Source organism: Narcine bancroftii, chromosome 4, assembly GCF_036971445.1.
Source record: "Narcine bancroftii isolate sNarBan1 chromosome 4, sNarBan1.hap1, whole genome shotgun sequence".
Taxonomy (NCBI): domain Eukaryota; kingdom Metazoa; phylum Chordata; class Chondrichthyes; order Torpediniformes; family Narcinidae; genus Narcine; species Narcine bancroftii.
In genome coordinates, this window is record NC_091472.1 from 30,453,707 (window position 1) to 30,466,596 (window position 12,890).

The following is a 12,890-nucleotide window of genomic DNA, read 5'->3' on the forward strand; positions in this document are numbered from 1 at the left end:
ATCTTTCTCTGCTGGTGGATCAACAGTTCTCCATATGATTGCATCAAATGGAGCTGACGCTGTGAGGGGAAGAAAGCCACAGAATACACTGACACAGTGGGGAACTTCAACTTCCATCACTAAATAATTCACAATCTAAACTGGTTGTAACCTGAAGGACAAAAGTTTAGGGCTGGTTGTGAGATCAAAATAACATGTGGATTTCACCGATGCCAATCGGTCATTCAGATTGGGGTCTCCCTCATTGTGCCACTGTGAAGACCGAGTCTCACCCTGACACTGGCAACCTACAATTCATCACAACTACCAATCAAAGTGCCATAAGATTCAGCAGTTCAAAAAAAAAACAACATGCAAGATACAAGCGGAACATATAAGACACTGTAACCTGTTGGCCCAGCATTGCTCATCCCCAACAGAGTCCAACAGAGTGTACACCACGACACTAGGCCCTTTCAAAATGCCTTGTAAAATGGGGTTAACCTGGCAAATTGGCAAATTACTGGGTGAAAGACCATTTGAAAGGGCCAAACAGGGCAAGCCAGGTCAAAATCCACCTGGGTCCCAGATCTACCTTGGCAGTTGGCAGAGCGGTTCCAGCAGCATGGAGATTATGGGTAAGGAAGATGGCCGTTGCTCCTGCACTCCCACATTGAGTGGCATGTTGCGGCAGCAATCACCCCCCCCCACCCCATTCAGGGCAGCGGCACGTCGTGGCACCACCCTCCACCCCTGATGACTGTGTGGGGGAGGGGGTAAATGGTGTTTAGGAGAACTTTTAAAAGAAAGGGAACAGAAAGAACACAAGGAACAGGGGATTCCCTGTGGGGTTGCCTGTGACTGCATGACACGTCACTCACCACGCCATAGCAGAGGCAGGATCCCCCTTAAATCACCGGGTTTGTAATTTAACAGATAGGTTAGGCTGCTGTTTGAAAGGTGTAGGAGGCACACACTACCCAGTAATCTCACCTGGGTCCTAGGAGGGCTATCTAGGGGATGCAATTTGAAAGTGCCTACTGTAACCAGTCGGCCCAGCATCACTCACTCCCCAGCAAAACGTGAACCCCGAAACTGTTATCTGTTGACCCAGCATCACTCACTCCTCCAGATGTGCAAAATCAGATGAGGAATGAACAGAATAATCAAGCATATATGGACCAAAAGGAACTGCTGCCAAAAGCGTGATGCAAGCTGATGAACCCACAACTCAAGAGTAAACAAGATGGACAGAACCAAGCTAGCCCACCACCAACACAAATTAAAGTTCTGCAGGCCCAACACTTTCAACCCTGGTTAGCAGTGGACCGTTAAAAGATTAAGCTGGAGAGTTTAGTGAAATATCCTCAACAACATCTGTACCTATCTTCATCCACTTCCTGCAGAAGAGCTTTCAACCTTATCCCGGGGTCCAACATCACTGAAGACAGTTGTCAGCCTACTCAATTCTCGTTGCATGACATTGGGAAAGAATTAAGCTCACCAAACAGATCAAAAGCTGGAGACCCCAACCACACTTTACGTAGGCCTGCGTTATTAAATTGCTACACAGTTGGAAATGAGATTAATGGCGCTCTGTCTGCGTTAGTGATTGATTATGACTTTAGTAACTCCCACACAAAAGCCTGTTCGCTTGAAAACCACGGGAAGTTTCTCAGGGATGCTGGCATTACAAGCAAGGCAAATAGCTGATGAGTGAGGTGACTTGCTAGTAATCCCTGCATCCCAAAAGAATGAATAGGAAGCATGCCTAGCATCCTACACCTCCTTTCATTGTATAACAAACTGAAATACTGATTGTATAGAGTTAATAAACCATCGTAATACATCCAATTATCCCCATCCACATTTCTCCCGATTGACAGAAAACGTGTAACTTCTGAGACTCCATTTTTGGTTTTCACCTTGTTACCTGAATATGTCCAGTCCAGGTGTACTATTGTCTTTCAAGTCAACTGCCTGTTATTTTTTTCAATGTTGGCGACAACAACAGATCCAAAATGTTTTGAGTTGCTGAAAGAATTGCTTATTTTTAAGTCTACAACACTATTGAAGAACCGCTGTAAACCTTTCACTCGTTCCCCTGATTCAAGTCAAAGGAGATTCTTTTCTGTGAAGGTCAAGATCTTCTTTCAAAGATAAGAAATGCTTTTGTTTTGCCTTTTATTCTTACACAGCATTACATGGTGGCATGCTAGGTTTATGATACATAGAGTAAGCAAAATAAGAATCTAAAATCAGACCTGAAGTCATGTACCATGCATTGACAGTCAACCACAGCCGGAATATTGTTCCCAAGTACTTCATTCTGGTTCTAACTCACAGTCAGCACTTCCCTAAATCGAAGACAAAGAAATAACATCAACCATTCACTAACTATTCCCTTACCGATATGTGGATTTAATGCTGTCACCAGCATCAGCGACTCACTCATCAACTTGTTAATCCTTTCAGTGTTAGCCTGAATTCCAACCACACAATTGTCTGTGAAGGAGACACATGCATCTCCAATCAACTGGGCTGAATTCAACACGTTTTTAATCTGGAAGAGAACAAAAAAAATCTCATCAATTTGTCTTGGGAGATTAGAACCTACAGTTAATACAAAAATCCAAACATTAGTCAAGCTTTGTCACCATACTGTGAAATATTTTCCCTAACCTGATGCAAAGGTAGAGCAGATTGAGAGATTAATTCTCATTTGAACTCAGCACTTTTAACACAATCCAGCACACACCGTTCAATGGTCTTTACTATAAAGAACAGTTTTTGTTTTATAAAACAATTTTTTTTTTGAAAATTTTATTTAATAGTTTTGTAAAATACAAATCAAATACAACAAATTTAAAAAAAAACTTACAAACACCCCCCCTTACTAAACTAAAAAAAACTCCCTTCCTGGAGCCTTAAAAAATGGGTATTAAATATTCACTGTTTGGTGTGCCAACTCTACAACATTTATTTAAGTTCGATAGACATACATTCTAAATATAAATCCCACATATCAACAAAAAAAGAATAATTATTTCATAAATTATATGTTATTTTTTCTAAATATAAACAGGACTGTAATTCATTATACCATCTTTGTAGACTCAATTGTACATCATTCTTCCATGTAACAGCTCTACATTTTCTCACTAATGCTAACCCTAATCGTACAAAAGCTAAATACAGTTTAATCATTCATGACTCTACAGATAATAGATTCATATAACCCAATAAACACATCATTGGATCCAATTGCAAGTCTATTTTGAACAAATCTCTCAAAAACTTTACAACTTCTTCCCAAAAAGGTTTAACTTTCTTGCATAACCAAACTGAATGTATAAAAGTACCTCTTTGCTCTCCACATCTGAAACACAAATCTGTTAAACTAAATCCATATTTCTTCAAATAAAACAATATTTATGAAGCTAGATTTCTACAGCTCTTTAAAGAAAGATGCAACTGTACAGTCCACTGGAGAGGTTGCAGCTGGAGTATGGTGTGTTGTTCTGGTCTTCTTACTTGAGTAAGGGTAGACTGGCCTTGGAGGTGGTGCAAAGGAGTTTCACCAGGGTGATTCTAGAGCTGAGTGAATTAGCCTAGTGGAGAGATTAAAATGCCTGGGACTATACTTGGTGGAATTTAGGAGAATGAGAGGGGATTTTATAGAAACATACATAGTCGGTATGGTTAACGCAACGCTGTTACAGTGCCAATGACCAGGGTTCGAATCCTGCGCTGTCTGCAAGGAGTTCGTACGTTCTCCCCAAGTCTGTGTGAGTTTCCTCCGAGTGCTCCAGTTTCCTCCTAACATTCAAAATGTAATGGGGTTGGAGGTTAAATGAGTGTAATTGGGTGGCATGGATCTGTTACCATGCTGTATGACTACAAAGAAAATATAAAAATAGGTAAGATAGAAGCAGAAAGTGGGTTTCCACTGGTTGGAGAGACCAGAACTAGGGGACATTGTCTCAAGATTCAGGGGGACGGTAAGTTGGGGAGCAGCCGCCCCAGCACGCGCGCGTCCTCGCAGCCCCAGCTACGAGGGCGTGACTGGCTGCCGGCGCGCGCACCGTTCGTCATTTGCGCCCCCTCCCTCCCCTTGGACCCCGCGATGGGGGGGGGGGGGTTGAATAAGGCGGGCAGTGAGTGATGAAGTCCCTCAACCCCCCATCTTCCCAGGCCTAGGCTGAAGACTCCCTCTCCCCCCCATCTTCCCGGGCCCAGGCTGGAGACTCTTCCCACCCCCCCCACACCCCCACCCAACCCTCATTAGGGGGTGAGAAAAAAAAAATAAAAAAGATTCAGGGGAATCAATTTAAGATGGAGGTAAAGAACTGCTTCTCCCAAAAAGTCGTGGATATGTGGAATTCTCTATCAAAGGAAACAGTAGAGGCTACTTCATTAAATATATTTAAGACAGATAGGCCTTTGCGTGGTAGGGGAATTAAGGTGTATGAGGAAAAGGTGGGTAAGTGGAGTTGAGTCCACACCCATGATCTTGTTGAATAGCGGAGCAAGCTCGACAGTCCAGATGCCCAACTCCTGCTTCCATTTCTTATATTCTTATGGATTCCAGAAATTGGTGCAAAGGTCGAGCTTACATTCACTTGGAATGGATGAGAGCACTGCAAGGGTGAAGCTTGATCATGAACAAGAAAGGAGACGTGGGATATGATGACAGGCAGAGATAGAATAAGCAGAAATGGACGAGGTTTGTGAGGACAGAAACACTTGCACTGACCAAATGGACTGTATCGCGACTATCCATGGTAACAATTTAAATAATTATTCCTCACAGCAGGAAAAGGGCCATGCCTAGGACAATAAATTCGAATATCAACAAACTCAAGGGAGCATCCCAGGCCTTAACAAACCGCTTTGGATGAGAATATGAAGCAGAGGGAGGAATAAATTTAAAAAAGAAAACAACTATTTAGCCCTCCCGCACCATCATAAAGACAAAACAAGGTTAGAGAACTATTATTTATGTATGAGAATGTGGGTGTACGTGAAAGAGTGGACGAGAGAGTGAGAGATCACTGGAAGCACACTCGGATATATGCCTCAAATTAGACTGCAGTTAGGAGACAACCAATCAACTTTACAAAGACAGCTAATTCTTTTGTTATATTATACCATGAGAAAGGACTCATTCACTGACCAATTGCAAATTACTCCAAAAAAAAAAGTCAGCTTTAACTTACCATCATGGGCTTGAAAACGTTCAGCTCAAAGTGGCCGTTACTTCCTCCAACAGTAACGGCGACATGATTTCCCATGACCTGGGCAGCTACCATCGTAACAGCCTCACACTGGGTGGGGTTCACCTTGCCTTTCAAAACACAGAAAATCAAATCTGACGTTTGCAGAAATTCAAATGTTATTTACTCCATTTTAAACTCAAAAACACAACAGCTGAAAAAGAATGAGATGAAACTGCCTCTGATGAGCACGTCCTTTGTCCTTTTCATGACACCATTTATTGTGGGTCTCCACATCCCATTTTCTGCATGTACTCAAAAAGGATTGATGTTTCTCCAAGCAGCCAATGGCTTCAAAACCTCTGAACTCAAATTGGAGTCCTCACTAACTAAAAGAAAGGGATTTAAAAATGATTACATATTGTGCCAGAGCCAGGCAATTTGTCATGTACTTCTGGAAAGAACTGGGACTGTTTTTACACGCACATCAATGCTCTGCTCTGCTAAAGATCTCTTAAGTCCACGAATCAACTGAGATATTTTGCAGACGTCAGTTTGATCTTGAAGGTAGAAATTTGCTCTTTCACATCACTTTTGCAAAGGAAGTCAAGTTTATTCTCACCCGATTACACAAGTACAACCTGACGAAACAGTGTTCGGTGCAAAATACACAGACACACAACCAGACAAAACACACCTACAGACAAACAATACATATCCACAACATGTACTGATGTACACAAATAATTTTTTTTTAATGTTTCATGATTATGAGAGTCGCAGATGGTTAGTGTGAGCAGTTCCTTTGGTCGTTCATTATTCTCACTGCCAGTGGGAAGAAGTTGTTCCTCAGCCTGGTGCTGGCTCTAATACTCCTGTACCTCTTTCCTGATGGGAGCAGCTGAAAGATGCTGCATGCAGGACGGAAGCAGTGGTGGACTAACCATTAGACTGAGTAGGCTGAAGCCTAAGGGCCTTCAAGCAACAATAGAAATAAGAGCCTACAACAATAGAAATGATATTTTAACGATGCCAAAGGGAACTAAGCCACAATATTGAAAGTATTTTAAAATTGCAACAATTTGTAGCTTTGAACACCCCTGATGATTGGTTTTCACCTATTCACTGAAATCAAAAAAACAAGGGGGAAGGGTTGGTGTAGAAGACATTAGGTTTTCTCACATTGCGGGCAAGCGGTGACCCTACTTGGACTCAGGTGAAATTCAAGGGAAGGCAGGACCTCCCGGGTCTTTCACACTGTGGTCCGAATTCCATTTGGGGGGGGGGTCACGCTCCCAGCGATGACATAGTGAGTGACGCATTATGCACTCACAGGAGTTCCACCAGAAGTTGGAAGAGTGTGTGTGTGAGTGTGTGTCAAAACACACAGAGCAATTAACAGAATTAAATGATTTATTGAAGGCAAATTGAGGTTGACAAGCTTAACTGTTGAAATAACAACATGATGACGTGGCACGCAATTGCTGACGTCACGCCTCCGCTTCCCCTGCTTGGCCATTTGCTGATTCAGACCGCTGAAGGAGGGTGGCCCCATAAAATTACCTGGGAATCCCCATTTTACGCGGTAATTTTCCTGGTCCGATATTTTCACACCATCAATTCACAGGAAGCTTCTCGGGAAGATTTCGTGGGAATCCCCATTTTACATGGCAGTGTGAAAATACCTATTGATACAGTGGTGTAGTGTTGCTGGAGCTCACCAGAGCGCCGCTCCAGCACCACATCGGTCCGCTCCGGCACCTCACGGGCCTGCTCAGGGCAGCAGCCCAATGTGGGATCAATGGCTGTCTTCGTACACATCATCTCCCACATAGCTGGAACCACTCTGCCTGTGCCAGCGCAAGGAAAGCGCACATGCCTGTCGTCACCTGCCTTCTATCCGTAACTATGTACCCAATTGTCATTATATTGTTAAATCCAACAATTGTAATCATAATGCAGGTAAGTTTAAATAACCCATACACTTCATGAATTTTTATTTTCTATTCAAATATTTTATTTTATTTTATATTTTATAAAATATTTAAAATATTTTATTTTCTATTCAAACAGGGGTGGGACGTGGGAGTACTAGAAATCTAATGTTAATAAAATTGTTGGATCTGATTTGGCCTTCATGTGAAATAAACAGAAGATAAAATCCACTCTTAATACGTGGGCCAAGGACTGAAACATGTCCTGGCTCCTCTCTGGACATGCAAACAAAAGCACCATGCAAATGTATTCTCTGAAATGGGCAGTGGATTATCGATGTGGTGCTTGTTCCCTGTTGGCCTCCTCAGAAATTAAGTTAAGGGCAATGTGTTACAGGCTGAAAAACAAACCAACAACTGATTGAATTCAATGTCGAGACCAAAAAAAATCTAAAGTGGTAATATTCATACAAATTAGCGTGGACTTTAGTGAAGCCTATCTGCAATGGACTTTTAATAAAACATAATTCTCATCGGATTATTTACACTTTTTTAATTTTGAAGTTCAGAAATGAATAATGGAATGGAGAGTGCCAATTTTTTGCTAGATACTCTCATAATTGAGTGAACATTTAATCTAACCATAGGGGATCACCTCCATGGAGATGTGCATTATTGTGTAGAAATAAAAACACCTATTATTCAAGTTATAATTATCAATTCTGGAAAAAAAAATATTTCCGGTCGTTTTATGACGGTAGCAAAATCGCCTGCTAAAATTAATATTGAGCTACATTATCAGATTGAGGCCAAAGTAAATGTCTCGATTCCAATCAGTGTGTGAACAGAAGAACCTGTGTATTTGATCATATATCCCTTGACAATCTGCTGTCACTGTTTACCAGCATGAGCAGTTACTTTGTGACCCTGTGGTACAGTATTTGTGTAATTACAAAGTAAAAAAAAATGATGTCGCAAAGCGAATACATGACGTTTCTAAATTTTAATCTGGTATTGCAAAACGCTTTGTGTTTGAATAATGATGAAGTAATTTGTACTTCAAACATCATTTGCATTGATGGAGACATTAAATTTGAGAGAGGAATCAAAAACATAATAAAATATGGAGTTGCTTCGATGATAATAGTTGGTTATCATAAAAGTGGGTGAATGCCCCCCCCACCAATGTCACCCACCTGGGGGCTTTACTAAAGCTCAGCCAAGGGCTCGGGTGCTGGTTAATCCTCTACTGGGTGGAAAAGGTCCTCAGTGATTTTGTGCACCCTCTTCAGACAATGATCCCAGTAGATCACAGAGGGGGTTGTGGTGGTGAGAGAGACTCCAGTTATCCTCCCAGTTGCTCTTACAGTCCTGTGGATTGACATCCAATCCATTTCTCTGCAACTGTACCACACTGTAATGCAGCCGGCCAGGACGCTCTCGATAGAGCTCCTGTAGCTTAACTTTGCCTTGCCTGTTTCAGTCTTCTCAAGAAGACAGTTGCTGTTGAGCCTTCCTGACAAATGATGTTTGTCTACAATAGGTCACTAGATAAGCGAACTCCAAGGAACTTGGTGCTCTCCATCTCTCCAATGCAGTTGTTGATGGTGGTCATTCCTTGTCCTCCTGAAGTCCACGATCACCTCCTTTGACTTGACCATATTGAGACCTAGGTTGTTACTCTCTCAGCATATCACAAGATTTTCCACCTTTGATGCTGATGAGGCCAACTAGTGTTGCGTTATCTGAAAACTTGATGACACTGTTGGAGTTGGATCTGACACTGTTGCAGCTGCGGTCAGTAGCATAAACAGGTAGAGGCTGAGCACACAGCCCTGAGGTGCACTAGAGGTCTGCGTGATGGAGCTCGACATTCTGCTACTGACCCAGACAGACTGTGTACTTTCCGTCAGGAAGTTCAAAATCCTGTTATAGAGAAGGATATTGAGTCCCAGCGAGGACAGCTTCTCCACCAGCCTCTGGGGAATGATTGTATACTGAAGTCAATGAACAGCAGCTGAATAAGGCATCATTCTCCAGGTGGGTGAGGACAGGGTGAAAGGATAAGGCGATATCATTGTCTGTGGAATGGATTCTTCTATAGGCAAATTGAAATGGGTCCAGCCTCTCTGCGAGGTGTGCTTTGATGCATTCCATCACCAGATGCTAAAAGCATTTCATAATGGTGGAGGTCAGTGCAACAGGGCAGTAGTCATTGAGGTCTGTTATCGTTGTCCTCTTGGGTAGTGGAAAAGCTGTAAACTTTATGTTCTGTGCATTCATGTTTAAAAAAAGGCAATCTAGCCACATGTATATTCTGTAAATTTCTACCAGTCACTATAGGTTGGAGAATTACCTGGCATGATGCTGCTCCCTGGCTCATTCTCAGGCAGAATGAGTTCCCCCAAACCAGAACGAGGTCCAGAGCCCAGAAAACGAATATCGTTGGCCACCTTCATCAAACTGCAGGCAACAACATTCATGGCACCACTCAGTTCCACCAAGGCGTCGTGTGCAGCAAGAGCTTCAAACTTGTTGGGTGCAGTTACAAATGGCAAACCTGAAAACAAAGGCAGCGTTATTTTCAGTGCTTATTGATTGTAGTGTGTGCTTGAATGTCAGTTTTCACCGTCAGTTTTTCCCTACAAAAGGTCTTTCCCAGCATTTGACAATTTAATCCCTCCACACAGAAGTATGGCTAATCAAAGCAAGATTGGTTTTATAATGCTGAGTGACAGTTGCAGGAATTTTATTTTATTGCAAGATGGCTGGAGGCAAGGGACATAAAAAGCAAATGAAAGGAAAAATTAACACCTTAATATACAAAGTAATATGTTTGTGACTGGTGTGTAAAAATATAAAAAGTGCAGGTCTCCAGTTTTGTTAAATTCCATTCTTTCAAAATATAGCATCTGAATTTGTATCACAGAGTGGGCCTATTGATGAATCCCATTGGTATTCATTGCTGTTATACAATATTCGTTGTCCAAAGAAGAGTTCTCACCCAGGATTGTGATCCAAAATACAAAGAGTTTTAATGTCTGAAAAAAAAAACACTGAACACATTTTTAGCTTTATTTTGGTTTAATCAGCAATTATGCTTTTTTTTTCCCCCTTCCAGCTCTCTGCAATGTCCAGTATTGGATCTGTTCCCTTCATAATCATGTTTGCATTGCAGAAGATTACACCATTTAAACATTTTAAATCATTTAAAAAAGCATTTACTGTTTCGTGTGCAGTCTGACCTGTGAACTCTGAAACTTTGGCAGCCACCTTCTCCGCGAACCCAATCCGAGTGTTCAATCCAGTTCCCACTGCAGTCCCACCAGCCGCTAGTTGGTACATTCTTGGCATTGCAGATGTAATCCGTTCCATGCTATATTTTAGCTGTTGTACGTAGCCACTAAATTCCTAAAATGAATGAACACCAAAAGCTGTGAAGTCCAATGAATATCTTAAAGGTAAATCAGGCTGCTTGAAAGACTATTTCATAGCAGATTACCAGGGTCACAGTAATCTGAAAAGAATTGTTTTATGGAGACTATGCTAACAAGTTAACCTTTTATTTTAGAGTCAAGTGTTCAAAATCAACTTAGATTTATGGCATGAAAGCTTTCTCTCACTTGGCCAATCACAGTTCATTTCCTGATATGGGACACTACAGAAAATCAACAATGTTTTCCCACAAATAAAAATTTCCCTCAAAGAAGCTGCAAAACTGTTGGTGAGCACTGCTGGGGAGAGGAGGGTGGGGGGGGGGGGGTGCAGGATACAGTGGTGGGGAGGTTTGTGGAGGATTAAAATCTACTGCAGCTACATTGGAATTCAATGCAAAATAAGAATAATCTGTCCATGTGTACCTTTACAGTGTTTGATTATAATCTCATGTCTAACTAAAGAGTGTTTGATTTTCCCAGGGATGCGCAACTATGGTCAATGAACACTAACATTTGAAATTACCTTTTTGTTTTGTCATCACTGAAGTCAGCACATATCTGGCTGGACACTGTGAGGCGCTGCACAGTTCGATGCTTAAATTCTCAGCGTCTCTTTCAAATTCTTTCAAAGCTTTGCCCTTTCCTTATGCCTAAAACCTTCTCGAGACCGACAGATTCAATCCCTACCTTCAGCCATTGAGGACCAGCAATCCCTTCCTTTAAATCACCTTCTTTAAACACTGATCTAAATTCAAGCATTCTTTTTATCCCTTTATAGTCAGGCAATAATACAGAAAATATAGTACAGTATGTTTCTGTTTATCCAATTAAAAAACACAACCAAAATCCTCAGTTACCTGAAAAAAAATTTGACGCCGACATGACGGCACAAGTTGAAAAAAATGATCTTTTCTTAAATTTATGCATTTATCTTATTTTGTAAGCAGACATCACATTTTCAGGTAAAAATTAAACATTATTCATGCTTGAAAAACCTTCTGCGTTCTTTCTTGTTTCTCGCAGATACAAGTATTTGGCTGATAGTTTTACTGAGCTATTTAAAGGAATTTCTTAGTTATCTGAAAAATCCAGTTAACAGAAAAACGCCCGTTCGCAAGCATTTCAGATAATCGGAACCATACCATATTACACAAAATTTCCTTCTGCCTGCAGTAAGAGCCGCCATTTGTGTTGACCGGCACCCCTTACACTATAGAGAAAGAGAAGCAAAATAGAGACCATTCAGAGACACTGAGTGTCTGTGGATTTGTCTCCAGCATTCCCGCAACCTCAGCGACTGCACAGAACTCTGTTCGATCCAACAGCAATCCGTGCTCCAACATGATTTAGGAAGCCCTCAGCGCCCAAAGCCCTTCTTGATCTCTGCCTCCTCATGGATTCTGGTTCTGTGAGTCCCACGATCATAAGTCGCTAACCACTTGCAGCCTGTGTTGGTCCTTCAGCCCATTGAGTCCTGTGCTGGTTTGCTACCCTGATCACCATCATGCAGGGTCCTACAGCCGCTGAGCCCCTCCCTGGTCCGCTGCCATGGTCACTGTCCTGTTGGGTCATCTCCTCTGCTTTTCCTTCCCAATGGGGGTGGTGGGGGTGTTCTCCCTGTTTCTGGTACGGTGTGCTAATCTGCTGTTCCCCCAGAGTGTGCAACCCCTCAGAGCCGCGGCCAAGTACAGACACTTATCATCTTGGGCACAGACTCTGAGGTTGCAAAATACTGTCAGCTCCACTAGCAGCCTATTTAAAGCCTGTATGGAGCTGCCGGAATTAGGATTGGGCAGTTGGACCCCACAAAGCAGCCCTATGTCTCTGTTCCCTGCTCCCCCATGTTGTCAACACCAGTGACTACACTGCTGTTAGAGCAGATCCGCTGCCCTACCAGATTCTTTCATATTCACTTTGTCCTTTCTTTTGGACAATTGCTTCAACATCTTTTGGAGCCAAGTGTCAACTTTTGAAGGTTCCATATTAAAGGAAATTGTTAATGTTGTTCCCAACTCTTTCTTATGTAACTTATACAAATACCTACATCAAATCAATTCCTTATGACAGTTAAAGGACAGACATTAGTTCCTATTTAACTAATTGAGAATCCAGGTATGAATCATTTATTATTATTAATTAAATAGGGGAGAAACCTTAGTTGAATAGAATTAGAAATCTCAATTCTCCAATATATTTATGATTACATTAACCTTCTTTCTTTCTTCTTTCTTTCTTTGGCTTGGCTTCGCGGACGAAGATTTATGGAGGGGGGTAAAAGTCCACGTCAGCTGCAGGCTCGATTGTGGCTGACAAGTCCGACGCGG

General features: G+C 41.9%; 1 protein-coding gene across 2 annotated transcripts in view; it reads right to left on the bottom strand.

Annotated features, from left to right (window-relative positions):
- The window catches only part of fh (fumarate hydratase), a 37,028-nt gene that overhangs the window by 710 nt on the left and 23,428 nt on the right, over window positions 1–12,890 (bottom strand). For both annotated transcript variants that reach the window (XM_069931001.1, XM_069931000.1), the window contains exons 6-9: window positions 10,375–10,540; window positions 9,486–9,689; window positions 5,199–5,326; window positions 2,389–2,542 (exon numbers count right to left, since the gene is read on the bottom strand). In XM_069931001.1, coding sequence (XP_069787102.1) covers window positions 2,389–2,542; window positions 5,199–5,326; window positions 9,486–9,689; window positions 10,375–10,540 — 652 coding nt within the window. The remainder of the gene's footprint in view (window positions 1–2,388; window positions 2,543–5,198; window positions 5,327–9,485; window positions 9,690–10,374; window positions 10,541–12,890) is intronic.